This window comes from Podarcis gaigeae (genome assembly GCF_964106915.1).
Source record: "Podarcis gaigeae genome assembly, chromosome: 18".
NCBI lineage: Eukaryota > Metazoa > Chordata > Lepidosauria > Squamata > Lacertidae > Podarcis > Podarcis gaigeae.
This window is the reverse complement of record NC_139696.1, coordinates 11,621,139-11,648,478: the sequence shown is the minus strand read 5'-3', so window position 1 is coordinate 11,648,478 and position 27,340 is coordinate 11,621,139. Positions and strand designations below refer to the sequence as shown.

General features: G+C 44.3%; 1 protein-coding gene and 1 long non-coding RNA gene across 6 annotated transcripts in view; both read right to left on the bottom strand.

The window, feature by feature from the left end:
- Positions 1-16,220, bottom strand: part of LOC310835881 — a 53,397-nt gene extending 37,177 nt beyond the window's left edge. The window contains exons 1-2 of one of the 4 annotated variants that reach the window (XR_014559757.1): positions 11,486-11,624; positions 10,711-10,766 (exon numbers count right to left, since the gene is read on the bottom strand). This is a non-coding gene — a long non-coding RNA (uncharacterized lncRNA). Of the gene's footprint in view, positions 1-10,710; positions 10,767-11,446; positions 11,625-15,590 lie in introns of those variants that run through there. The other 3 variants (XR_014559756.1, XR_014559758.1, XR_014559759.1) reach the window with 3 other exon arrangements.
- An 8,630-nt stretch (positions 16,221-24,850) lies between these two features.
- The window catches only part of MEF2B (myocyte enhancer factor 2B), a 33,301-nt gene continuing 30,811 nt past the window's right edge, over positions 24,851-27,340 (bottom strand). For both annotated transcript variants that reach the window (XM_083720618.1, XM_083720617.1), the window contains exon 9: positions 24,851-26,389. In XM_083720618.1, the coding sequence (XP_083576744.1) occupies positions 26,101-26,389 (289 nt within the window). In that variant the 3' untranslated portion in view covers positions 24,851-26,100. The remainder of the gene's footprint in view (positions 26,390-27,340) is intronic.

The following is a 27,340-nucleotide window of genomic DNA, read 5'->3' as shown; positions in this document are numbered from 1 at the left end:
CAACAACCCTCCCTGGGCTCATACAATGCCTGACCCCCCACACGCTCCCTTTCTCCAAATCGGGTCCCAGTTAAAAGCGGGAAACATTATTCCAAAGGGTTGGCGTCCAGTGGGTGAAAAACGACCCAGTTGGGTTGTTTATAAAGAGATGCCCTTGCTGGATCCGGCTCAAAATATCCTGCACCCTGGCTCGTGGTTTGGGGCTGGGTGTGGAAGCGGCAATCCCAGTTTGTCCCTGGGAGTGGCTGGGATTCAGAGTTGGGTGTCTTGGTTGGAAAAGGACAACACCAACAACCTTCTCAGGAGCTCACATCATGCCCAATCCTGCCCCTGCCCCACTAGCCAAGAAACCTTAATTTAAAAGGTGGGCATCCAATCTGTATAACCAGAGGGGCAGAAGAATGACCCAGTTTGGCTGTCAATAATTTTTGCATATATTTGTAGCATTGCTGAGCCACGTTCAAATTCTAGCATGAACTGGCAAAATCCAGCTTAGGTCAAGGAAGCCTCTGTTGCCTCCTGAACCCTTACATATCCCAGCTCCCTCAACATCGCTGGCTGTTCCCTGAGTCAACAAGGCTCATTTGACAACATCAAGGACAACCGAGCCTTCACTGTCTTTGGCTTGGTCCTGAGGAACTCTCTGCCACTGGAGATTCGACGGGTGCCTTTTGTGGCAACTTTTAAATGCCTGCTGAAAACTTTTCTGCCAGGCCTACACAAGCAGTTAAGAATAGATCCTTCCACAACCATTAACTGAGATTTGTGTGGTTATTAAAATGGTTATGTTATGGTTTTTATTGCTGTTATGGGCTTTTTTCAGCTGGAACTTGCCGGAACTTGGTTCTGGCGCCTCTCAGGAGGGTGCCAATGCTATTCTAAGAGAACAAGGGAGGTGCTGTGGTGAGTTCTGGCACCTCTTTTTCTAGAGCAATAGACTAATTTGCCTATTTTTTTTCCTGATTGGATGATTGCTTTCATGAGCGCTGCAGGAAGACCTGTAGAATTTGACTCATCCTTCCAGGCCAGCAACAGGGGTATGAGATGCAAGATGCTGCAGTGGGTGGAAGTCTTGACTTGAGCTGAGTTCAAATTGTGCTCTCTCTCCCCGTCTCTCCCTCCTTCTCTGTGCCATGCCTACCTCACAGGGTGGGTGTGAGGATACAATGGAGTGCAAGAGAGAACTGCCCTCAGCTTCTTAGGGAAAAGATAGGATAAAAAACCAGTCATTTCAAACATTCACCCAAAAGGAAAGTGATGCCCAACTTGGTGATAGCAGAATAAAGATGGGAAAAGAGGCAGTAAGGGAACACCTAGCTACTTTAAAATGAATTCAGTTCTCCAGGGCCTGATGAGCTGCATCCGATTTCAGAGCCTTTGTCTATCATCTCTGAGAAATCGTGGAGAACAGGTGAGGTTCCTACAGACTAGAGTAAATGTTGTCCCTATCTTCAAAAAGGAAGACCCAGGTAATTACTGACTGGTGAGCTTGACATCAGTACCAGGGAAGGTCCTAGAACAGATCATTCAACAGTTGGTCTGTGAGCATTTAGAAGAGGATGCTGTGATTACTAAGACACACCACAGGTTTCTCAAAAATAATTCGTGTCAGACAAACCTCGTTTCTTTTTTCCCTTTTCTTTTTTGATGGAATTAGAAACTTGGTGGACCAGGGAAATGCTGCGGACATAGTGTATCTTGATTTCAGTAAGGCTTTTGACAAAGTCCCCCATGATATTCTCACAAGGAAGCTGCTAATATGTGGGTTGAACGAGGTAACTGTTATGTGGATTTGTAGCTGGTTGACTGATCAAACCCAAAGAGGACTCATTAATGGTTCCTCATCATCTTGGGGAAAAGTGACAAGTGAGTTCTGTCTTGGGCCCGCTGTTGTTCAATAGTCTTGGATGAAGGAATTGAGGAGATGCTCATCTAATATGCAGATAATACCAAACTGGGACGGGGAGTTAGCGGCACAGAAGACAGAATCAGGATTAAAAATGACCTTAACATGTTGAAGAACTGGGTCCAGGCTAGCAAAATGAATTTCAGTAGGGACCAATGTACTTAGGCAGGAAGAACCAGATGCACAAATATAGGACGCGGGACACCTGGCTTACTAGCAGCACATGTGAAAAGGACCGAGGGGTCTTGGTGGACCACAAGCTGAACCTGAGTCCACAGGGTGATGCAGCAGCAGAAAAAGTGAGTGCTGTTCTAGGCTGCATCAACAGAGCAAGGGAAGTAATGGTCCTACTCTATTCTGCCTTGGTCACACCACACTGGAAAACTGTGTCCAGTTCTGGGCACCACAATTTAAGAAGGATATTGATGGGCTGGAAGGTGTGCAGAGGAGGGTGACCAAGATGATCAAGGATGTGGAAACCAAGCCTTATGAGGAATGGTTGAAGGAGCTGGATATGTTTAGCCTGGAAAAGAAAAGAGGAGACTGAGAGGAGATAGGATAGTCATCTTCCAGTAAAGGTTAAAAAAAAAAAGATAGTCATCTTCCAGTATCTCAAGGACTGTCACATAGAAGAGGGAACAAGCTTATTTTTTCCTGCTCTGGAAGGTAGGACTCGAACCCATGGCTTCAAGTGACAAGAAAGGAGATTCTGACTCAACATCAGGAAGACCTTTCTGAGAACTGTTTAACAGTAAACAGTCTCCCTCAGGAGGTTGTGGACTCTCCTTCCTGGGAGGTTTTTAAGCAGAGGTTGGGTGGGATGCTTGAGTTGAGATTCCTGCATTGCAGGGGGTTGGACTTGATGACCCCCAGGGTCCTTACAGCTCTACAATTGATTTTATGATTCTACTAATCTTTCTCCAAACTAAAACATCCCAAACGCTGCAACCTTGCTTCAAAGGACACCCCCATGATCATTTGGGTGGTTCTTTTCTAACTCCATAATATCCTTTGAGGTGAGGCAACCTAGAAATCCTAACTTAGAGAGCCAGCTGGAAAAACAACAACCCACGCTATGATCTAAAACTTAAAAGTTTGTGTGTTCAGTTCAGACTTGAGGTGGGAAGGCCAACTGAGCACAGCAGGGCTTCTTTCTGTATAAACGTGGGCAGGATCCTGCTGGGTACTGGGACCAAAATGAGACTGGGAAACAAAGAAAGCAAATGGGATCCCCAAGAAACAGAGATGGTGGTGGAAGAAGAGCCTTGTCCGTGGTGCTGAAATATCCCTCCCTACTTTCTGCCAAAATCTTTTTGTTACTTCTAAATTTCAAAAGTTTACAAAATGATATTACTGCCAAATACATATCCGTTTCACGTTCAACTTCCCCTCCATGGTTTCCCCTGTAGTTTCTATAGTTGTTACATATTATAAATATTCTATACATTATCTTTTCCACACTGCACTCCAACAACTATTCAGCTGCTGTTCTTCATTCTTCATTCAAATCCTGTGTTTACAATGATTCTTTAAATATTCAACAAAAGGTTTCCACTCCTCCTTAAAGTCTACCTCTACTTGATCTTCAGTTTACATAGCTACCTTTGCCAATTTGGCAAGGCTTTCTGCCAAAATCTCAGGGTTAGACCAGTCCTACTCATAGAATCGTGGCGTTGGAAGGGACCCTGAGGATCAACCAGTCCACCCCTGCAATGCAGGAATAGGCAGCTGTCCCATGCAGGGATCACACCTGCAACTTCCCAGCACCACGGTCTAACCAATGGAGCTATCCAGGCTGACAGTACATCCATTGAAAGAGAATGGGCTCAAGAAACTTAAGCCTGTAAATTTCAGCAGGTCCACTCAGAGTATTATGAAACTGGAGGCAAACCTAAGTTCTGTGCATATTATACCCTTTTGAAGGGTCTTCAAAAACCCTTTGCGGTCTTCCTAGCCATATAGATATGTTTTAAAAAACACACACCCTGTAATAAGGGGCTGTTTCTAGAATGCAACTGTTATTTAAATTTGCTCCACACATCCCTGCATGAGGAAAGCTAGCATGGAACGGGGAGACTGTCATAGCAAGTGGTTGGTGCCCGACTAAGTCATAGTCTGAGCAGACTGGCTGAAATTCACTGAGATGACTAGTGGAAGTCTCTTTAATTTCAAATAGATAACGATTTACCTCCGAGTGCCTTTATGAGCTTTTCCAGAGTCACCTGCTTTGAGGGCTCCCTGATAGTTTGTGCCCTGCAGCAGTGAGTTCCTGCAGTGATCAAAGTGTGCACCAGGTCGTGCAGACTCTGGCCCTGGAAATTTTATTTTTATTTGCTTTCTTTAACATCTATAGCACACCTTCCTTCTGTCACAGAAATTCAAATAGGCAGGCATGTGGTTTTCAAGCTCTGTGTGTCTCCCATGCAGAACCTGACCAGGCCCAGGCCTGCTTAGCTTCAGCAAAGAGCTGGTCCTGTAAAACCATTTCTTCAGGATATTGTCTATGCTAAGGCTCAGGGGCCAGATCTGGCCCAATCGCCTTCTCAATCTGGCCCATGGACGGTCTGGGAATCTGTTTTTACATGAGTAGAATGTGTCCTTTTATTTAAAATGTATCTCTGGGTTATTTGTGGGGCAAAGAAATTCGTTCTTTTTTTTTCTTTCCAAAATATAGTCCGGCCCCCCACATGGTCTGAGGGACAGTGGACCGGCCCCCTGCTGAAAAAGTTTGCTGACCCCTGGTTTATGCTCTGGTCACCTAGCGGTTAGATTGCTGCAGTGTGTTATACGTAGGACTCCCTCTGAAGATGGTTTGGAAACTTCAGCCAGTGCAGAATTCAGCGGCCAGGTTGCTCACCGGAGCAAGACGGTTTGAACATATTGCACAGATCCTAGTCTGACTGCACTGGCTACCACTTAGTTTCCGGGCCCAATTCAAAGTGCTAGTTTTTGACCTATAGAGCCTTAAATGGCTCAGGACCACAATACCTCAAGGACCTGTGGCCTCTTTCCATATGAACTCAGCCAGACCCTGAGATTGTCATCTGAATCCCTTCTTGGTGTGCCTTCTCCATGTGAGGTCTGGAGGGTGGCAACACAAGAATGGGCCTTTTCTGCAGTGACTCCCCATTTGTGGAATGCTCTCCCTATGCTCCCCCACCTTTAGGTGCCAGGCAAAATGTTCCTCTCTAACCAGCCTGGGGCTGGTTGACATCTGATGCCCTTTTAAAATGTGTTGCTGAAGGCATTGTAGGAAATGATATTAATAGACAGGATTGTAAGTTGTTTTTATATGCAATGACGGCAGCAAGAATATTATTGGCACAAAAATGGAAGCAAGAATTACCGACAAAAGAAGAATGGTGGATGAAATTGATGGACTATGCAGAATTGGATAAATTAACAGGAAGGATTCGAAACCTGCGGGACCAGAGATTCTTAGAAGACTGGAGTAAATATACAAACTATTTGAAAAGTAACTGTAATGAACAGATGGTAGGATTGCAAGAAGTTTTGTAAGGAGGACTATTTGAAATATTGCAAGAAAGAATATGAGAACAATTAGTTAATGATAATTAAGAGTAATAGAGAAATTAAGAAATGCAGAATAAGTGATAAAGAACGAAAAATCATCAGAGGCGTTGACGGAAGTCTAAAATATTGTATAAGATAGAAAGTTATGTTATATGATTATTGGAGATGATATGTTAAAAAAACTAATAAAAATGTGTGTGTGTGTGTGTGTGTGTGTGTGTGTGTAGTGTTGCTGAAGGGGGGGCAGTTATTGCGTTGTTCATGTTTGCATTTTTCTTATTTATTTTGTGATTTTATGTTGCAAGGCACCCTGAGATCTGCAGGTATAGGGCGATATACACATTTTATAAATCATAATCATAATATGAACCAACCTTCCGATCTGGGAGAAAGGGATCAAGCACAGGGCAGTGGGAAGGGAGCCCTCCACCATCTTTCTACTCTAACCACAAAACCAGGACTCAGACATGCCCAATGGCTGCCAGCAGAAAGACCCCTGTGCCAAGCTACTATAATAAAGCAATTCATCGTTCATCAGTGAACAGTGTGGCCCAGTGGTGGCCAGAACCATCAGTTAAGAATCCTCACCATAGCTCAGTTTTGTATAGATTCCTACTTGGAAGAAACGTATACGACAGCAGCCTTTAGAAATATACTCCACAACACAGAGAGAGAGAGAGCTTTGAGAAGCACAGGTGAATTTGCAAAAAATACCAGTATCTAAGTGAAAGCTGCCAAAGACCGTGATGCAATCTCCCAACATCTGTCCAATAACAGGTGCAAACATTGTGGGCTACATCCAATGACGTCCCACTCAGAGTAGACTCTGAAGACCCCCCTCCCAAGTTAGCCATGCCCATTCACTGCAATGGGACTGTTTTGTTTTCATTTCATAAAATTTATACACCAAAACCCCTGAAAACACCCTCAAAGCAGTTTGCAAAAAGATAACACAATAAAATCCAGGAAAATCTGCAACAGTACTGTAAAACATGCAGAAGGTTAAAATGCTAAAACAGATACTAAAACAAAAAAGTACAGGGATGGCATCTGCTTGATCTCAATAGGCAGGGAGTTCCAAAGTGTAGGCGCTGCCACACGAAACAACCAAGTTCTCGCAAACGTGGAATGTTTGTGACCTACGTTCAGGTCAAGCATTTCTGAAATACTCACGGAGGTGTAATTATACAGGCTGGACTCTCCACACAGAATTAAGCCAACTCACAATTTAATCTCATCTACACGTGCCTGTCTACACATGGGAACAAGGAACAGGGCCTTCTTGGTGGTGGCTCCTCCCAGGTTTGGGGACTCCCTCCCTAGAAAGGCCAGCCTGGCTCCCTCTTTCCTGTCCTGCCGCCAACAGACCTTTTGGAACTGACTCTTTTTAAAGGAAAGGGTCCTGTGCTGCTTTGATTATCTACCTTTTAATAGCTCTGTTTCTTTAAGATTGTTTTTCATTCCATTAGAGCTTAATTGCTTTTTTAACTATTTCCCTTTATATGTTTTTAGCTTTTCGTATTGTATCTGTGGTGGTTTTAATTTCAGCAGGTCGCCATAAGTTCCAGTTTTGGGAAAATAATAACAATATTCAGAAGGAGTTCTCATGGGGTCTCCAAATAGGTAGGCGACAGGATTGTTCCGGGAGACACTGAGCCCACTTCTGAGTAGACATGTTGAAGTGGCTGCTTTTCAGTGATCCTGTGCATGTTTACTCAGAAGAAAGCCCCATCATGTTCAATCTAACAGCGTTGCAGTTTTTGCACACATATAAAATGGCTCATGTATCCGTCACACAGATATAGATGCATGTGTTTCGCATACAATGTAGAATTCATGCTTTTTAGCTGATTATTTTACTTGGAATATTTTATTTCATGACATTCCCAGGGTATTTTATTGGCTATGTTTTGCAATTTCAAACTCTCTCGTATATCTGCAGCAGATTTAAATGTTTGTTTTGATGTTTTTCATTGTTTCTTATAGAACGTGGAAATTTTCTGGTTTGTTTGTTTAAATTTAAATATGTTCCAACCTATGCTGCATATCCTCCAACATTTCTCTGATGAAAATAGGGATGTCCTAAATAATAATAATAATAAAATAAATAAAAATAATAATAAATATTATTATTAATATACCCATCTGACTGGGTTGCCCCAGTCACTCTAGGCAGCCTCCAATATACGTATATAAACATAACAAAACATTTAAAAGCTTCCCTATGCAGGGCTGCCTTCAGACGTCTTCTACTTATTTATCTCCTTGACTTGGGGATCATATACCGTATTTTTCGCTCTATAACACGCACCCGACCATAACATGCACATAGTTTTTAGAGGAGGAAAACAAGAAAAAAAATATTATAACGAAACAGTGGGTGTATGATTTTTGTGGTTCATGCTGTGGCCACAGACATGTGATCTGACGGTGAGTTTGGGGTAGCCCAATGCAAAAATCCTGAGGGTCCATGTGGATCCGTGCTTTGTAACCACGTTTTAGGTGGGGAGGGAAGGAAAAGCGCTCAAGGGACAAGGAGCACGCGAGGGGTGTGTGGAGAAGGATGCTGCTAATAATGCAGAAGAGGGGTATAAGCGGAGAAGGCTCCTCTCCTCTCCCGCTTTGCTCCTTTAAAGCAAGCAGGCTCCCTGTCCCTCTCTCCTCCCCACTCAGCGGCTCTTCTCCCGCTTCGCTGTTTCAAAGCGAGCCACGGAGGAGGGAAGAGGAACCATGGATCCTCTGCTCACGACTGCAGCAGATCCCCCCACCATCCATAGGCATTCGCTCCATAACACGCACAGACATTTCCCCTTACTTTCTAGGAGGAAAAAAGTGAGTGTTATGGTGCAAAAAATACGGTAACTCCATACCCTCCAATGAAAACAGGGATGTCCTCTCATACTCTTCGACTGTTCTCCGATGGAAATGTCCTAAGGAAAAGCGGGACATTCCAGGATCAAGTCAGAAACTGGGATGGCTTCTGTAAATCCGAGACTGTCCCTGGGAAATAAGAGGTTTTAGGCTGTAAGCCACTTAGAAGAAGCAGCCTGTGAAAAATCTAGACCAGAAGGCAGAGGAAGTTGAGACTGAGGTGGTGAACAGTTCTGGGCTGAAGACCGTCATGCCCATAATTGTCAGTAGGTCTCCTCTAAGTAGGAGTAACGCTGGCTGGTTACAACTTAGTATATTTGTTTTAAATAGATAGCAAAGTACTAAGACTGTAGCCATATCAGAATGTATTGTAAGAATATTGCAATATTGCCTTCCTTTCATTTTGGCTCTTCAGCAAGCCGTTTACTGATGATATGACATTGCTTTGTGATATGCGGTTAAGAATAAAAACACAATGGCTAGGAATAAAAACAGATTACTATTAGAGGGATGTCTGCTCATTACATATGATCGCGTGATATATATGTAGATAGATATCATTTTTGTTATTAATTATTACTATTAATGATGCTTATTGTTATACCGTAATTATTATTACAGTTTATTTATTACCTATCCTTCACCAGGGCAGGTTACAAGAATTAAAACACACTATTATAAACACTTCAAAACAAAAAATCCATATTTGAAGAAGTGTACATGCACACGAAAGCTTATACTGTACCAGAACAAACTTAGTTGGTTTATAAGGTGCTACTGGACAATTTTTTACTTATTTTATTTTTATTTCTACTTCAAAACAAAGTCTCTGTAGTTCTGTCTATCTGTATATCTATATCTATATATCCAGTGCTTTGCTTCTTAAAAAAAATGTTTAGGGGTATTCTCACTTTGACTAAAGAAAATCGCCATTTTATAGTTCAAATCGGGGAAAATAAATACAGTAAATGGACAAAAGTACAAAGATTCACAAAATGTTTAGGGGAATGCGTACCCCTGCGTCCCCCCACCAAATAAAGCACTGTATTTATCCATATATCTATCTGTATGTGTGTGTTAATATTTCTGTATCTCTATACTGTACATCTATCTCACATATGGACACATGCACAGATAAAAAAAACAAGGCTTGTAGGAATCCCTATGGAACATTTACAGTGCAAATATCTCCAGATCTATTCAGAAACAGCACCCCCCCAAAAAAAAAGTTCAGTGGGACTTACTCCTAGGTAAGTGAGCTTAGGGCTGCCCCCTCCCATTGCCCAGGGGTAGGAAAGGGAGTTTTCAGATTCCAGAGACAGAAAGGAGTGGGGAGAGTCAATATGATTTAGCTTTTGTTTTTATAAATATCATCCCTACCACCAACAGAATATCTAGTCAAATGATGGAGATTAACAGGTTTCCCTGAAATGAATGATATGAAGTCAGCCTAGAAAGTTTCATGAAATGCAGAGAGAGAGAGAGAGAGAGAGAGAGAGAGAGAGAGAGAGCTGTAAATCTAAAAAAAGAAAATTATTCAGTGTCAATGTATTATTATGTTGAAATTTATTCTTCTTTTCTCTCATTCCTGCTGTCTTCAAAAAGGGCAGCACTGATTTTTTTTAATATTTGAGTTTATTTTAGAAAGTAATGATGGTTGATTAAGACTCTAATTTAAGGTTTTTTTGGGGGGGGATGAGAGAGAATCTGAGTCTTAAAAACCCCCAAGTGAAATTTGCCAGGTGTTGGAGCACACTGGGCAGAGATCCTGATCCAAGATAGCTTTTAAAAAAATAAAATAAATCAGTTCAAATCCACAGTCAGAGAATTTGCCTATCCAGGACATTTTAGAGAATTTCAGACATACAGAATGTTCAAAAAGGCGATTGATTGATTGATTGATTGATTGATTGATTAACTCACTGGCACATAGATAGGATACTCTCAACAGATGCCTATGGATTCACCACGTGAAATCCCATAGAGTCCAATGACTGACAGAGAGATAGGACTCTCCTCCTTTTTAAAATATCCTTATCAATAAAATAAAGTATATATTAATAGATGCCTAGAGATTCAAGAAATGTGAACACCTCAGAAGTCAAGACCCATTGAATTCAATGGCTGATGGAGAGATAGATACTGTCTGTCTTAGATGAGACTTATAAATAAAAATGAATAAAATGTGCGTTAACAGGTATCTGTCTAAAGGTTAGCCACACTGTCCAGTCTTATTCATGCTTACTTAGAAGTAAGACCCACTGAATTCAGTAAGACTTGATTCCCAAGAAACTTAACGATGCAGTTTGTTAATTTCTGGAGATCCTGAAAACTAACTCTCTCTCTCTCAGTGTATATATGCCGCTATCCATTCATCAGTACCACTGAATGGGACTTACTCTTCAGTAAATGCTTTCTAGGATCGCAGCCTTAGCAGCAACAAGGTTTTGCAGATCTAAAACATTAAAATCAAAGGCAAATAAACCCCAAACCAGTTTTTAATTCGCATCTGCTTCCCTCCCCTGCTGATCCTGAACGGGTCACAGCGCGACCCTAACCATGGTCTACTCAGAAGCAAATCCTGAGAAATTCAGTGGGCTTACTCCCAGGTAAAACGGGTCAGGGTTGCCTCCTGTATCCGAAGTATGTGTGCTAGGAGGCGGGGGAGTTGGTTTTTCTTTAATGGCTGGAACCTGGTAAAATGAGTCACTGATAGATAGATATGGGGGTGCCAACTTGAATAAAATATTGGCGGGTCCACCTCGCATAATCTATCACAAGATGTGGCAAAGCCCATCAACTGGGGAGGGGGAAGCCCTCTCCAAAGGGACCTCCACCCCATGGAGTTTGATCCTATGGATGAAGAGATAGATCGGTATGCAAAACTTCGAGGAATAATTCTGCCTTCCCCCCCAGCCCCCTCCCTAATAATAATACAAAATCAATGTGATGGACTAGATTGTCGTCTGGAGACGGGTTGGGTGGGTTTGTCATTCGCCCCCAAATAAAAAATAAAATAAAATAGCAAGATATGAACATATTATGCTCCATAATTTCTCTGTAGGATTATTATCTCCCCTCTTTAAATAAAGATATTGCTTGCCAAGGACAAAACACCCCCCAGGACAATTTAACCTAAACAGGGAAACTGGATAAAATGCCTAAGATATTCACGTTCGTAACAGGGATTCGTCTCCGAAACGGGTTTCGACCCCACTTTGCGCATCTTGGCTAGCAGGCGAAGCCCCATAGGGCTTACTCCTGTGTAAGAGGCTCAGGATGGCCGCCCTGGCGAAAGAGAGGAGACGGGGTGGGGGGAGGGGGGACCCCAGCCAGGGAAACACAGGACACCCCCTTGGGCACTCCCCGCTGAGATGGGATCAACCATTTGGAAGAAGAAGGAATTATCTGCAAACCCCCCCCCCCAAAAAAAAACAACAACTACAGTTTCCTGCAGAGTTGTTCGTAATTTCCATCTCTGGTTTGGCCACAATTATGCAACGCATTTTAGTGCTTTAAGAAAAATGGTTAGTTTTTCTTAATGAGTTTATGGCTGTGGTTTTCTTTCTAAAACCACATTGAGAGCGGTTTTTTTAACCCTTAGAAACGGGGCTATTGGAAGCTCTTCCTACAGTACTACTACTAGTAGTAGTAATGGTGATGATGGTGATATTATTTGTACCCCGCCCATCTGACTGGGTTGCCACTCTGGGCACTACAAGTTTGCAAACTGTGACTTAATTATTATTGGGTGTGTTTTTTGTTCATACATACGTATATCTTTAAGCCATAGATGGTACTATTCTGATATTATTACATGTAGGCATCCATTAAACACTTATTGCATCTCTGTTGGGTTGTGGTCAACGTTAGAGTAGACCTATTGCAATTAAAGGGCATCTCTTGCTGAGATCCATTCATTCCGATGAGTCTACTCTGAGTAGGACTTAGCAGGAGACAAGGCATAGCAGTCCTGAATACTGATAACAAAACAATTCATTTAATAAAAGTTAAGCGTTGTACACCTAACCGCATCTACTCAGAAGTAAGGCCTATGGAATCACTTGGGGGCTTATTCCCAAATAAGTAGAGCAAGAATTCCAGCCTTAATAATAAGAATAATTGTATTATTTATACCGCATCCATCTGGCTGGGTTTGTAAAAGAGGTTTAAAGACTGCCTCATGGCAAATCTAAAAAAAATGTAGTATAAACACTGACAACTGGAAAACACTGGTCTGCGAGCGCTGTAATTGGAGAACAGCCTTGACCAAAGGTGTCCTTGGGCTTTGGAGACACTCGAACTCAGGACGCGAGGGAGAAACGTGCTGAGAGGAAGGCACGCTTGGCAAATCCACACCAGGATCAACTCTTGCACGGAAACCCTACTGTGGAAGGACGTATGGATCCAGAATTGGCCTCCACAGTCACTGACGGACCCACTGTTAAAACCGTGTTTATGGAAGACAATTTTACTCGGCTACGAGGGATCGCGGAGTAGTAATAAAATAGGTGTCAAAGACAAAGAAGCTAGCAGCCTTGAGTGATTTGCAAAGTGTGTATGTAGTTTTATTTCTGACTTTTCAAGATGAATCAGGAGTTGCGGAAATATTTCTAAATGGGCGGGAACCCCTCTGAGAGAATAAAATGACTATAATATTTAATAACAATTTTGTAATATATTATTTATTGTTATTACTGTTGTCGCTTTAATCCCACGAGTTATTCAATTTATTTATTAGTATTATTAATAAAAAATAAACATCAGGAAAGGAGGGGTGGGATGTCAAGAAGTTTTGTATGCATATAAAAAACCTGCATATGAAGTTGTGTTTTGAAATATCTTTAGAGACTTAATACTCTATCTATCTATCTATCTATCTATCTATCTATCTATCTATCTATCTATCTATCATCTATCTATATCTATCTATCTATCTATCTATCTATCTATCTATCTATCTATCTATCTATCTATATCTATCTATATCTATCTATCTATCTATATCTATATCTATCTATCTATCATCTATCTAATCTATCATCTATCTATCTATCTATCTATCTATCTATCTAATCTATCTATATCATCTATCATCTATCTATCTTTGCCACCACCGATGGTTGAAAACAAATAAGGAGAAATCTAAAATCTGAAGTATTTCTGAGTAGCGCAACCCTGAACCGGTCTACTCTGAAGGAAGCCCCGTTGGATCCAATAGGGCTTGCTCCCAGGGAAGGGTGCCTATAGGATCGCTGCTTCTCAGGCGGAGGAGATCCCTCCCCATACCAGTGGCTGGGAGGAGGGGGAGAAAAAAGATATAAAATCGATATAAAGGGAGTAAACAGACTTTTTTTTTTTTTGCTTAATATATTTTTACATTTCCTTTTTCTTTTTAGCGGAAGGAACGTTCAACATCAAAGGTTTGCGGACGGGGAGCAGAAAGGGGGGGAGGAAGGGGGAAAAATAGAAATGAAACAAAATAGAAATAAATAAAATCATAAATAAAATCATAAAAATAATAAAAATTGAATTAAATTAAATTAAATTAAATTAACCCCCTTTACTAGGATTTCCTCCAACGGTGGTGGATTTCGTAAGTTGGCCTTTCCTCTCTCCCTCCCCCCCCCCCTTCCACCTCCATCTCACCTTTTGTAGGCCTAGCAACTTGGCGGCCGTTTTAAAATTATTTTCTCACGCACAAACAGACCGAGCGCCCCCCCCCCCGCCCAGTCCCCGAAAGGCGAAGAGAGAGAGCGCATTAATAACCAGCACAGACGACGTCAAGTTCAACAGCATGGGGCTCCTTCTGAATTTCCATAAGAATTGAAGCAGCATTTCTATGCTCAAACAAGAGAGTGAGATGGGGGGGCGGGGGGGCGGCGAGTTTCATGAAAGCTTCCAGGAATGATCTATTCTCTCACACCCCCCACTCCAGTGCTTTAAATCATCAGCCAACTAGTTTGGAAAAGCTGGGAGAAGCTTTTAAAAACATTTTTTTAAAAAAAATTAATAATTTTGCCATTCATCAGAAATAATGGTGTTTTAACTTTGAATATTTGCAGTCAGGTCCTCTGCGACCACCATCAAAAGAAGCGGGTGGGGAGGGGAGATAGAATTATTTTTTGTGTGTAAGGGGGGTGCTTACAATGCAGGATTCGAAAACCAAACATTGGCTAAAGTTTCCGCAGATTTCATAATAAATACAGTTGTTATGGTTTTGCATTTTGACACATTGCATCTGAAAAATCGGAATTGTTTTTGAAAATAAATTTACAAAGAAGAGGAAGGAATTTTGGGGGGGTCTGTTTATATTTTTGTGAAAATTAATAAAAAAATATCGAAAAAATAAAAATTAAAAGAAGAGGAAGGAAATTGATGCCTGTTGATGCATCAGCGCCAGAGTTTGACTTGCGGGCATCCTCAGACTTTAACCCATTTAATTATGGGATATATACACTTTGTGGAGTAGAGAGTGAGTCCACTTCCTCAGATGCGCATGGTGTGTTTTCTGAGCTGGAGGTGCGCGCGCGTGTGCACACACAAACACGTGTTTTTTCTGTGGGAGGGGGCTTGGAAACAGCGGGAATTCAAATGCACGGGACGCTTAGGGGATTTAATGGTAACTGGCTGCCCAGCTGCAAAACCAAGCCATAGAAACCTGGGCGTCAGGAAACAAAATCTGAGTGGATCAAGGTCTCTGCCAGAGATGCTTCCAAAGCGAAACTTGATGCCACGATGCATATTTTTAATTTTAAAAAATAATTTAAAATGGTATATCGTCTCCTCTGACTTCCCCTAACACAGAGGGAGAAGCTGTGTGTCGCTGCGGGAGGGTCGTCTAGCTCACTCGAACCTTTTCTGCGGGTCTCAGAAGAAAGACCCGAGGGGAAAAGCGACGGGGGTCTTTTAACAGCCACACCTGACACGTGTCTCCTTCTTAGGTCAGTGAGGAAATACTGTTCAGGTTTTACGTCTTCTGGCTAGGCTTGTTTCAAGAAAAAGCCGGCCCATCTGAGCGCAGCAGGATTTACTCCCGGGTAAAGTGTGCATAGGACCGAAACCTCACGCTTCTTTCTCTCCTAGAGCAATAGTTTAATTTGGGTTTTTTTGGCGCGGTCTCCAAAGGGCTTGAACTTGAGCTGGATCGAGACCCTCAGCACTTCCCATTACACGCCCCATTGTTTTCCTTGCTCCCCTCCACCCCAGGTTATCTCCCCTCGCTCCCCCGCCCCCCAAAAAAATCCAGAGTAAAAAGGAAATAAATTCCAGCACTTACTTGGTCGCTTTCTCGGGCGCGCCTCTTCCTTCGGTCTGCTTGCAAAGCCAAGCATATATATATATTTTTTGGGGGGGAGGGGTAGGAAGAGAAGTGCAAATATTCGAACCTTCTTGAGGATGGGAATGGTGAGGAGGGAGATTGCGAAGGAGCTAAGAAATTCCAGCCTCTTTTGCAATGCGGGGGGGGGGGGAAGGCTCCCTCCCCCTGCCAAAAAAAACCCCACCAAAACTTCATCAGAGCGCCTCATGCTTTGCAAAGTTTTCTTTCCCCCCAAAATTATATATATCGGTGGTTGCTTTTGCTTGGCTGGGCTGCAAAAGGAGGAGAGGGGGTGGTGGGTGTGAGAGACGGGTTATCCCCCCCCCCTTTTCTCCCCTTTCCAAGTCCAGACAAATTTTCTCACAGATCCAAGGCGTGAGGAAATGGGGGGGGGGGGGAGAGCTGAGGCTGGACTGAGCGGGGGGCTTTTCTGCCCCCCTTTCCCAAACCACCTTCCAACGTGTCTTGCAAACCAAACAGAGAACTCTTCCCCCCCAAATAAAGACCTTCCCCAAGAGGGCATTGTCTGCAGTTTGAAAAGAACCCAATTGTACTCCTGGACGCTGCATGGACTGAAAAGAGGCGGGGGGTTAGGAATATATATATTTTTCCATCCGGGAGCTCCCTCCCACGCTCCCGAAAATAGAGGGGTGGGGGCGCGCACCTCACCAATCAGGACTCCTTAAAACCTTCCCCGCCCTGCAAGAGAGAAGGCTGGGGGGGGGGGAGGGAAGGGAAAATAAAGCAACAACTCAGGAAAAATATACGAGGCGCTCAGCGCTACGGATTCATTCCGAAGAGAAGCACAGAAGGAGACGAGGAGTGGATTGGGGTGGGGGCGTCAGAGGGTCCCGGAGAAGTTTCAAGTTCAAAAACCTCGAGGGAGGGGGAAGCATCGAAGGGTTAAAAGAAGCGAGGGAGGCAGCGCCACTCATTTTTTTTAAAATTGAAATGTGGGTGCGCGCGCACACATCTTTTCTTGAGGTGGTCGCTGGAAAGAAAAGATAATAATAATAATAATAATAATAATAATAATAATAATAGCCAGATATCCTAGAGTCCAGCTCTCCAGCCATCAAACGCTCAAAGGAGCGCGCGTGTTGTGTAATAATTCCGGGTATTCCCTCCCAGAGCCATCCGATTCAGCCGCATCCTTTCAACTTGGGTACCACTTTTGAGCCCAGAGAAAAAACATGCTAAGATGCTTTCTGGAGAAAGATACTGCTTCTCTGACAATCTCCCCCCGCTTAGCAAGGATGCTTCACCGCAAAGAGGCGCAGGGTTTAGATCCGGGAAAGCCTCCGAAATGAGAGAGGCGAGCAATTCTGGGAGATGTGATGGAGGGAGGAGGAGTTACGTGGGGTTAGCGACGTCTGAGCCGGGTGTTGTTGCCACATAAAAAAGAGGAATATATATTTATATATGGCTGTAGTCCCTGCGAAATTGAGAAGAGGGGTATTTGGTGCTGCCTCCCCAACCCCTCAATAAATCTATATTACAATTGCAGAAATCTCCCCCGCCTTTTCTTTTAAGGAGAAGAGAGGGGTTTTCTTCATATTTTACCACGCAAAGGCATGACGTCCTCACGCCCTCATCGTTGGATAGGCTGCTCAATTTTATTTTATTTTTAAAGATTTATTTCACGCACACACAAACACATCACTGCAGGCATGTGTATTCACGGAGGGGAAATCCCTGGGAAAGGAAAATATGAGCTTTATTTATTTATTTATTTATTTTTAAAAAAATCAAATCAAAATCTTTATTCTGGCCATAGACCAGCATATAGTGAAAGCACCTACAGACTGAATATGTAGAGCATGCTAAACAAGCAATAGGGCAACTATAGAAGTTGGGGTACATATACTCATTCTCTCAGTTACGATAGTCCAGGATAAGTATTTTTATTTACTTTAAAAAGTTAAAATATGCCGAAATCGGCAGCGGCAAGGAACCCACAGGACTATCTCCTTGCCTCTATTAATTAAAGTTAATTTATCCTTTCCCCTTCCTTGCCCAAGCTTCTGAGGCCTTGAGATCTACGGATGGAGGGTAGTATACAAATAAATGACAATACAAATAATAAGAATGATAAGAAAATAAAAAGACATGTAGTGTAATCCTATGCATGGCTGCTTTTTGAAGACCCCCCCCCCCCCGAATTTGCCAACGTCGGTCCTACTCAAGAGTCGACTCGCTGGAAATCTATTAAGGAACGTTGGTTTCAGTGGGTGGACTTTGGGGCTGCAAATACTAACTCAACTTACTGGGGAGTAAGTGCCATTGGATTCCACAAGTCTTACTTCCTAGTAGCATTAGCTGGTTATCAGCAACTGAGATCAATTGCTTAGTCCCAAGTAAGAGAGTTTAGCATAATAGAATCATAGAATTGTAGAGCTGGAAGGGTCATCTAGTCCCAAACCCTGCACCAGGGGTTAGGACTTGGTTTTAACCTCTGCTTAAAAATCTCCAAGGAAGAAGAGTCCACAACTTCCAGAGGGAGACCATTCTACTGTCTAACAACACTTGCTTCAAAGTTTTTCCTAATGTTTAGTCAGTTCTTGTGACTTGAAGCCATGGGTTCGAGTCCTACCCTCCAGAGCAGGAGAAAACAAGCATGCTCCCTCTTCCATGTGACTGCCCTTCATATATTTGGATCTCCAAATGCTATCTCCTCTGAGTCTCAGTCTCTTTCCCAGGCTAAACATCCCCAGCTCCTTCAACCACTCCTCATCAGGCTTGGTCTCCAGACCCTTGATCATCTTGGTCTGCCTCCTCTACCCACCTTCCAGCTTGTCAACATCCTTCTTAAACAGGTCTGCCCAGAAGTGGACACAGGACTGCAGGTGTGGTCTGGCCAAGGCAGAATAGAGTGGGACTATGACTTCCCTTGATCTGGACACTAGACTTCTCTGGATGCAACCTAGAGTAGCATTCGCCTTTGTTGCTGCTGCATCACCCTGTGGACTCATGTTCAGCTTGTGGTCCACCGAGACCCCTCGGTCCTTTTCACATGCGCTGCTAGCAAGCCAGGTGTCCCCCATCCCATATTTGTGCATCTGGTTCTTCCTGCCTAAGTGCAGAACCTGACATTTGTTCCAACTGTTAATGGAAAAACCCAAGGGCTCCCTTGGACAAAAACAAAGACACAAACCAGGATAACTTGGAGCAAAACAGCAGCCTGTAGACTTGACCTTTATTGAACTGTTGCAACAGGGTATTCCCCTCACTTGCTGGAGAGAGGAAGGCCCAGAAAAATAGTTTATAAAAAGTTATAAAGACTTTTGAAATTCCCACCCTGTAGATCAAGCCCACTCCCAGAAACATCATACATACATCACAGAAAGGAGGGGTTGAGGGGGGAGTTGTGGTGGTAACCTGAGTGTCCTGTCACCTGGCTGGTTCCCCCTTTCCCCCTCCCCATGAGTACTTTCCAGGTGACAGAGGGGAGTTTACAGTTTCCTGCCCCCTGAGGGAAGAGCTGATCATTGTCCCTTGTTCCAGTCCCTGTGCTGAATCCACTCCCATATGCAAGTTCTTTGTGATCTTGATGGTCTTCTGTCTAGGACCATCAGGGTTGGCATAGCAACTGGGCAGGGCTCCTGTGGATGTGCTGGGATGGTGAAGGGATTATGGCTGCCCTGTATCAAACCTTCCCCATTTTGTAGTCCTTCCTTAATGGAGTAAAATAAAAGTGGAACAGTGCAAATCCGATGTATGGTTGATTTTCTATGAATTTATAACAGAAGCATAGCTTATGCAGTGTGTGAGTGTGAGTGTGTGTGAAGTTTGTACAAACTGAATGATTGGGGGGGGGGGGTTCCTGCTACAGTTTTAACCTCTGCTTAAAAATCTCCAAGGAGGGAGACCATTCTACTGTCTAACAACATTTGCTTCAGAAAGTTTTTCCTGATGTTTAGTCAGTTCTTGTGACTTGAAGCCATGGGTTCGAGTCCTACCCTCCAGAGCAGGAGAAAACAAGCATGCTCCCTCTTCCATGTGACTGCCCTTCATATATTTGGATCTCCAAATGCTATCTCCTCTCAGTCTCAGTCTCTTTCCCAGGCTAAACATCCCCGGCTCCTTCAACCACTCCTCATCAGGCTTGGTCTCCCTCCTCTGCACACCTTCCAGCTTGTCAACATCCTTCTTAAATTGCAGTGCCCAGAATTGGTCACAGTATTCCAGCTGTGTTCTGCCCAAGGCAGAATAGAGTGGGACTATGACTTCCCTTGACCTGGACGCTAGACTTCTCTGGATGCAGCCTAGAGTAGCATTCGCCTTTGTTGCTGCTGCATCACCCTGTGGACTCATGTTCAGCTTGTGGTCCACCAAGACCCCTCGGTCCTTTTCACATGCGCTGCTAGCAAGCCAGGTGTCCCCCATCCCATATTTGTGCATCTGGTTCTTCCTGCCTAAGTGCAGAACCAGACATTTGCTCCTACTGAAATTCATTTTGCTAGCTTGGGCCCAGTTCGCCAATCTTCTAAGGTAATCTTGAATCCCGATTCTGTCTCCCCCTCCCAGTTTGGTGTGAGATGCAAACTGGAGTCTTCTTCTGCAGCCCCCACAGAGAGGGAGTTGACTTGCTTGCCCCCGGAGGAGCTTGCTGGTTGCACCCGTTTGAGTCTCTGCTCCGTCTCTTCCCACTAAAAGGCAGCTTCCTTACAGGGATTAAATGTCTCTGCTGAGCTAAACTGGGACAGTCAACTTACTCCAGGTGCAGAGGTGATGCTGTTGCATCTCTGCATGACTCTGTTTGCCTCCTTCTTGTCATATCCTTTTCACATGTCCTGCTAGTAAGCCAGGTGTCCCCCAGCCTTTATGAATCATAAAATCATAGAACCACAGACTTGGAAGGGCCCCCCAAGGGTCATCTAGTCCAACACCCTGCAGCCTTCCTCGGTAGTAAGACCCCAAGGAAACCTGCATTATCTTCTCCTGTGGTCTAATGGGCTATTGTTACATTGCAAAGCTGCCCCAAGTCATAACAAGAAGAAGAAACTTGATTGAAAATGTGATCCCACAGTTGCAAAGTTTCTAAGTTTCGTGTTATTTGCTTCAATGATCTATAGAGCACCGAACAGCAAAATAACTGAATCCCAGAGTTGGAAGGGAGCATGAATCTTTTTGCCCAACGTGGGGCTCAAACCTACAGGACCGCCTCTCCTGGTATGCCCCGCGGAGGACCTTAAGGTCCACAAATAACAACACTTTGGAGGTCTCGAGACTCAAGGAGGTTAGACTGGTCTCAACTAGGGCCAGGGCCTTTTCAGTACTGGCCCCGACTTGGTGGAACGCTCTGTCATAAGAGACTACGGCCCTGAGGGACTTGACATCTTTCCGCAGGGCCTGCAAGACGGAGCTGTTCCACCAGGCCTTTGGTTTGGACTCAGTCTGACCCTTATGTTTCCCTCCCCTTACGGTCTTGATCTATGGGCTACTTTTAAAATGAGGCTGCATTTTAAATTGCATTTTAACCTGTATTTTAAATTGGGGTTTTTTCCTATTATGTTTCTACTGTAATTTTTCTGGTGTTAGCCGCCCTGAGCCCGGCTCTGGCCGGGGAGGGCGGGGTATAAATAAAATTTATTATTATTATTTATTAAACCCATGGCGTTGAGATTAAGGGTCTCGTGCTCTGCTGACTGAGCTAGTCTATGGTTTCTAAGGTGTGTACAATGAGGTGCCCTGTGAAAAATGCAATAGAGATAAAATCACAGTTAAGGTTTACCATGAAATAAGAGGAAAAAACCAAGAGATTCTGACTCAGCATCTGGAAGAACTTTCAAGAATAAGAGCCTTTCGACAGGAGCAGACTTCCTTGGGAGAAGGTGGATTCTACTCTCTTGGAGGTGTTTAAGCAGAGGTTGGGCAGCCGTCTGTCATGGATGCTTCAGCTGAGATTCCTGCATTGCAGAGGGTTGGTCTGGATGACCCCTGGGGTTCCCTTCCAATTCTACAATTCTGATTTTATAAGATCAATAATGCAGCCTGTGGCAATAAAATTTACCATCAAATGAAACAAAGCTGCTTAAAATAAAAGGGGAAGGTTGAGAAATCAGCAAATTAAAAAGACTTGAAAAGTCTGGTATCCAGAGTCTACTGACTGGGACAATTTGAATTCCGAACGGCAGGAGCTAGATCAATATATTCACAGCTGATGGATGAAAAGAGGGGGGTGTGACATTAAAATCTGCATAGAAGCAGCCCACCTGCCCCCAATTGGTGGCTGGAAGACCCCTCACCTCTCAACCTGCCTTAAAATATTCAAATGATTTAGTAATCCAAAGCAAAACTCCCTCTCATTCACTGGCCAGTTCAGATTGCTGGTTGAAATCAGCGACCTCTAGTGGGATAAAGGGACATTGGTCCAAGCTCATTCTGGCTTAATTCACTCCAAATATTGCACTGAGTTTGGTTAGAAAGTTTCAAAGGGAATTCCTCCTGAAGAAATCATATTTTATTAGAACACTTATTTCTAAAGAAGGTGCATGGGGTGTTTAGGGGAACGGTAGTACCCGGGGGGGGGGGGAGACACATTGTGCTCCAACTGGGGTCATTTCCCCACCTTCGGTCCCCACCTGCACCCAACTGTCACCTGTGGCTCCCAGACGCTGTCAGCAGGCAACAGCGGCCACAATCCTGGGAGCAGCTTCGATTGGCTGGCTAAATCAGGTGAGGTCTCAAACCCTCCGTGAGTCAGGGGCTTCCCCTGCATGCGAAGCCAGGCTCCGACGGAGGGAGTGGACGAGACCAAGAGGGGGTCCAGTGGTCAAGAAGGCGGTTTCTGGATGTGCTATAGAGGGGAGTGAGGGGCAGGTGGGGTCGTCCACCTGGGGAGGGAGCCCAGCCAGAAGGAAAACTCTAATACTAAACCTCCACTGCCTTGTGGGATCTCTTCTGGGAAGCAAAGGCCAAGGATTAAACCATGGGTAGGCAAACTAAGGCTTGGGGGCCAGATCAGGCCCAATCACCTTCTAAATCCAGCCCACGGACAGTCCGGGAATCAGCATGTTTTTACATGAGTAGAATGTGTCCTTTTATTTAAAATGCATCTCTGGGTTATTTGTGGGGCATGCCTGGTGTTTTTGCATGAGTAGAGCGTGTGCTTTTATAGTGGTACCTTGGGTTACAAATGCTTCAGGTTACAGACTCCGCTAACCCAGAAGTACTTTACCTCAGGATGAGAACACAAATCACTCGGCGGCAGCGGGAGGCCCCATTAGCTAAAATGGTACCTCAGGTTAAGAACAGTTTCAGGTTAAGAACGGACCTCTGGAACAAATTAAATTCTTAACCCAAGGTACCACTGTATTTAAAATGCATCTCTGTGTTATTTGTGGGGCATAGGAATTTGTTAATTCCCCCCGCCCCAAAATAGTTTGGCCCCCACAAGGTACGAGTGACAGTGGACCAGCCCCCTGCTGAAAAAGTTTGCTGACCCCTGGATTAAACCCTACACAAACCCAGACTGGGGTCCCTAAGGCGGTTGGAGGGTGTCTTTTCCTTCTGGCAACTCCCAAGCTGGTGCCCAACGTCTTCTCTGCTTTCCTTCTTGTCATCCGGGCAGCCCAGGACTTCCAGAAACATGGCCCAGGCTTGCGCTCTGGGGAGGCCACTTTGGTCCTGCTAAGAGTTGTTTGACTTCACCCCCGGAGGCACACTCCATTGTCTCTCGAGACAGGCGGATGCCAACAACGTCCCCCAGCTTTCTTCCCAAGAGCTCAAGGTGTACAGGATTCTCCCCCCTCTCCATTTAACCCTCACAACCCCCCTGTGAGGGAGGCTCAGCTGAGAAGTCACCCACAGAGCTTTATGGCCAATTTGTGGCTTCCCAGGTCCTAGTCCAAACTCTAACCAGGCTGGTTCTAATTAGACTTGAGCTCTTTTGCTGCTGTGGCAACGTCTCATTGTGTTCATTATCTTAAGATGTTGACAATGTGGACTAGCAACATATTCTTTAAAAAACAAAATGTCAATTGTATTCAATGGTCAGGGGGCTTCCACCCATTTTTACGTTGACGATATAAATTGTTTGATCGTATTTAAAGCCCTCAAATCTGCCAACTTTCCTTTTGCATTCAGTTCAGCCGCAACAAAAACAAAACAAATGATAATTTAAAAAATTCTATCAGGGCTGTTTGCTGGTTAAAGACACTCTGGCTGGTCAATTGTAGGTGTTTTAATGGATCAGATTTGGAAATGGAGAAGAAAGGTTAGAGGATCCCCAAAGGGTCCAACCCACCACAGATTCAGGAAATCTTTAGCCTCTGGTTAAAAAATATCCAGTAGCAGAGAGTTCTCCAAGGAGATGCTGCCAGTCAGTGCAGGCCATACTAAGGTAGCTGGACCAATGGTCTGACTCAGAATGGAAACCAGCTTTTTATGTTCCAGATTTGGTATCATTTAAAATTAAAAACAAAACCACAGATGATGTACTGATAGCAAGATTTAGCTTCGATGTAGTGCATTTATGCAGAAATTGTTTTTCAAACAGGGTTTCAACCTCACAGTTCCTCTTTTACACACACACACACACACACACACACACACACACTCTACCCTGACTATGAACCTCTCTTTGGTTCTATTCAAAACCTGCCGGTTGCCATAGCAAACCCAGACTTCACGCAAACAACCCCCAGCCAAGAATTGTGCAGGCTAGGAATGGCCCAATTTGCATATATGCTAATGATAGCATGGCAATCAGCAAACCCTCTCTAGAAAACAGGAGATGCCCTGCTATTATTCCAGGCAATTGGCTGGTCAAATCCAAATCTGACCAAGGCAGAACAGAGTGGGACTATGACTTCCCTTGATCTGAATGCTAGACTTCTGTTGATGCAACCTAGAATGGAGTTAGCTTTTTTTGCTGCTGCATCACACTGTGGACTCAACATTAAGCTGGTGGTCCACCAAGACCCCTCAATCCTTTTCCCTTATACTACTCGCAAGCCAGGTGTCCCCCACTTTATATTGCGCATTCCAGCCTAAGTGAAGAACCTTACATTTATCCCTGTTGAAACTCATGTTGCTACTTTTTACCCAGGTCTGTGAAGGTAATATTCAATCCTGATTTTGTCTTCTGTGCACAGGAGCCAACTCCTAGGGGCCGAGGTCCCTTCAATGGCCCCCCAATAAAAGATTTGGGGGGGTCTGCCCACCCCCAAAGTTGACGTGAATTGCCATCCAAATAGTGTGTGCCTGCTGTGTCATGTGATTATGTGGGGTGGGGCTTACCTGCTTTTCTCCCCACAGCACAAGACATTTGTTTGTTTATTTGCTACATCCACGGACACCTGCAATGTTCCAGATTTACATGTAGTTCAGTCATTTATTTATTTACTTTTGGGGGGGTGCAATCTCTTCGCCGTGTTGCAAACTGGCCCTGGTTCGAGGATTCCCCTCCTGGCTCCCTGGTCTTCTCCCTCTTATCTCAAAAACAAGAAAACTTACCAAAGGCATTGTCCATTGTATTCTGAGGTATACTGCCCCTGCACAGTGAGGTTCCATTTAGCTGCCAGTGATAGTCCTTCTCCTTTGTGGATTTCCTCTCAACCATTTTTCTAAGGCAGGGGACCTCGCCAGAGCTTGCTGCCAGTAATTCCGCAAGTGATTTATACACAACGGGGTGAAATAATTTGCTTTTATAAATCCTGGAATCTGCTGTCAATCCCTTTTTATTTTTTTTTTCGAGGGGGGACTTTCCTCCCAAATCTCTGGAGATTTAGATGAAACAGGCAGTGGGGAAACAACAATCTCATCTTTTCTTTCAGTTGCTTTCCCAAATTGCCCCACCTATGGGTGCCCACGAGGGGGGGCAAGGAAGGGAAGTGACGTCTCCCCATGAGCTGTAACCTCCAAATCCCCAGCTTTCATTTTAAAATTGGGAGCACGCTTCTAACGTTTGCCAGAGCTGAGATAAGAGGCAAAATGTCCAGGCTACTCAGAGTAAATCCACTGGGTTTCATCCAGTGACTTCCTACTCAGAATCGACCTCTGCAATTAATAGAACAAAGTGAGCCATATCACATAGCTGTCAACTTTTCCATTTTCTTGCGAGGAATCCTATTCAGAATAAGGGAATTTCCCTTCAAAAAAAGGGAAATGTTAACAGCTATGCATATCGATTCATTTCAAAGGATCTGTTCTGAGGAGGACTAACATTGACTGAAACCCCTTGCAATTAAATGACATGAATTACTTATTTGTATTAATGCCAATGGGTCTACTCAGTGTAGAATATCATTGGCTAAACAACCCACTGGCACTGTTTTTATTTTGTGCATGTGAGAAACTAGCCTGCTCCCCCAAATCTGGGATAATTTGCTCCCCCAACTCCTTGGAGAAAACTCCCTGTGAACGCTCAAGGCCACAGAAAGTCTGCTCTCGCACATTCACACAACCACATTCAGGCAGATGCTCCCTGGCTCCATCCGTACATGTGAACATGCTGAGAATGCCACTATCTCTGCCACTCATCCATGGCAGGTTGTGGGCGACGTGGGGGAACGCCGGGGTGCCTCTGCTCGTCTGCCAGAGGGCGGGAGAGGAGGAGAGAGTAATGGTAAGCCTTGACGTAGTCGTCTCGGGAGTGTAGGTCCATGGGGACATCAGCGAGCGAAGGGCGGGCGCACTGAGAGGCCTGGGGGCCAGTTGAGCCACAAGGGGCCGTCGGAGAAGCCCGTTCGGACTTGACACTGATGGGCGAGCCAGAGACGAGCGCAGGCTGATCGCCGATTCGACCCATTGCTCTGCAGGGAATACAAGAAGAGAGAGGGGGGAATGATAGCGGTTCCCAACATTCTTATTTGGAAGGCAAGCAAAGCACCTTGTATCATCAAGCCTGTCCAGATTTAAAGAACTGTTTTCCAAGAATTTCTTCTGTTGGCTTTCTGGATTGCTGGTCCCTAAGAACCGTACGTTCTGGGGTAGACTGCTCTTTCACATGGAGGCTCCCGTGCAGCTTTGGTGGCTAATGGGCACTGACAATTGGGCCTGGCAGCAAAGGGTTGGTTTCCATTCTTGGTTCTAATCAGAGCACATGGGCAGAGATGAACAGCTTCGGCTCATTTCAGGGAGGGTACTCAGAGTGAAACTTGGCTGGATGGAACCTTCTGGGTGTTGCTCCCCCCCCCCCCACTAGCCTGCAACTTCAGCTGCCATCCTCAAACGCGTAAATAGCTCCAAAGACACACATAAATCTCAAGGGATGTTGCTGAGAACTGACTCTCTGATTTGGGCCTCCTGGTAGCTTAGAAAATGAGGATGTAGAAGCAGAACCTGAGACTCGAAACAAAAAAAATTCCTTCCAGTAGCACCTTAAAGAAGGGTGGTGGGAATGGGTGATTGGCAGATACCTTCTCACCCCTTGCTTTTTCCTATAAGACCTATTGCAGTCGTTAAGAGTCGTCAACAGGCTCATCACAGCTATCTGCCCATCACCCATTCCCACCACCCTTCTGAGTAATACCCCTCCCCACCTTCTCACTATATAGAAGGGTCTTGTGACTTCTGTTTCAGTGTATCTGAAGAAGTGTCCATGCACACGAAAGCTCATACCAAGAACTAACTTAGTTGGTCTTTAAGGTGCTACTGGAAGGAATTTTTTTTGTTTTGACTATGGCAGACCAACACGGCTACCTATCTGTAACTGAGACTCAAAGGTATCGTTGAACGAAGGGGCCACAAGGTGGCAGCAAAAC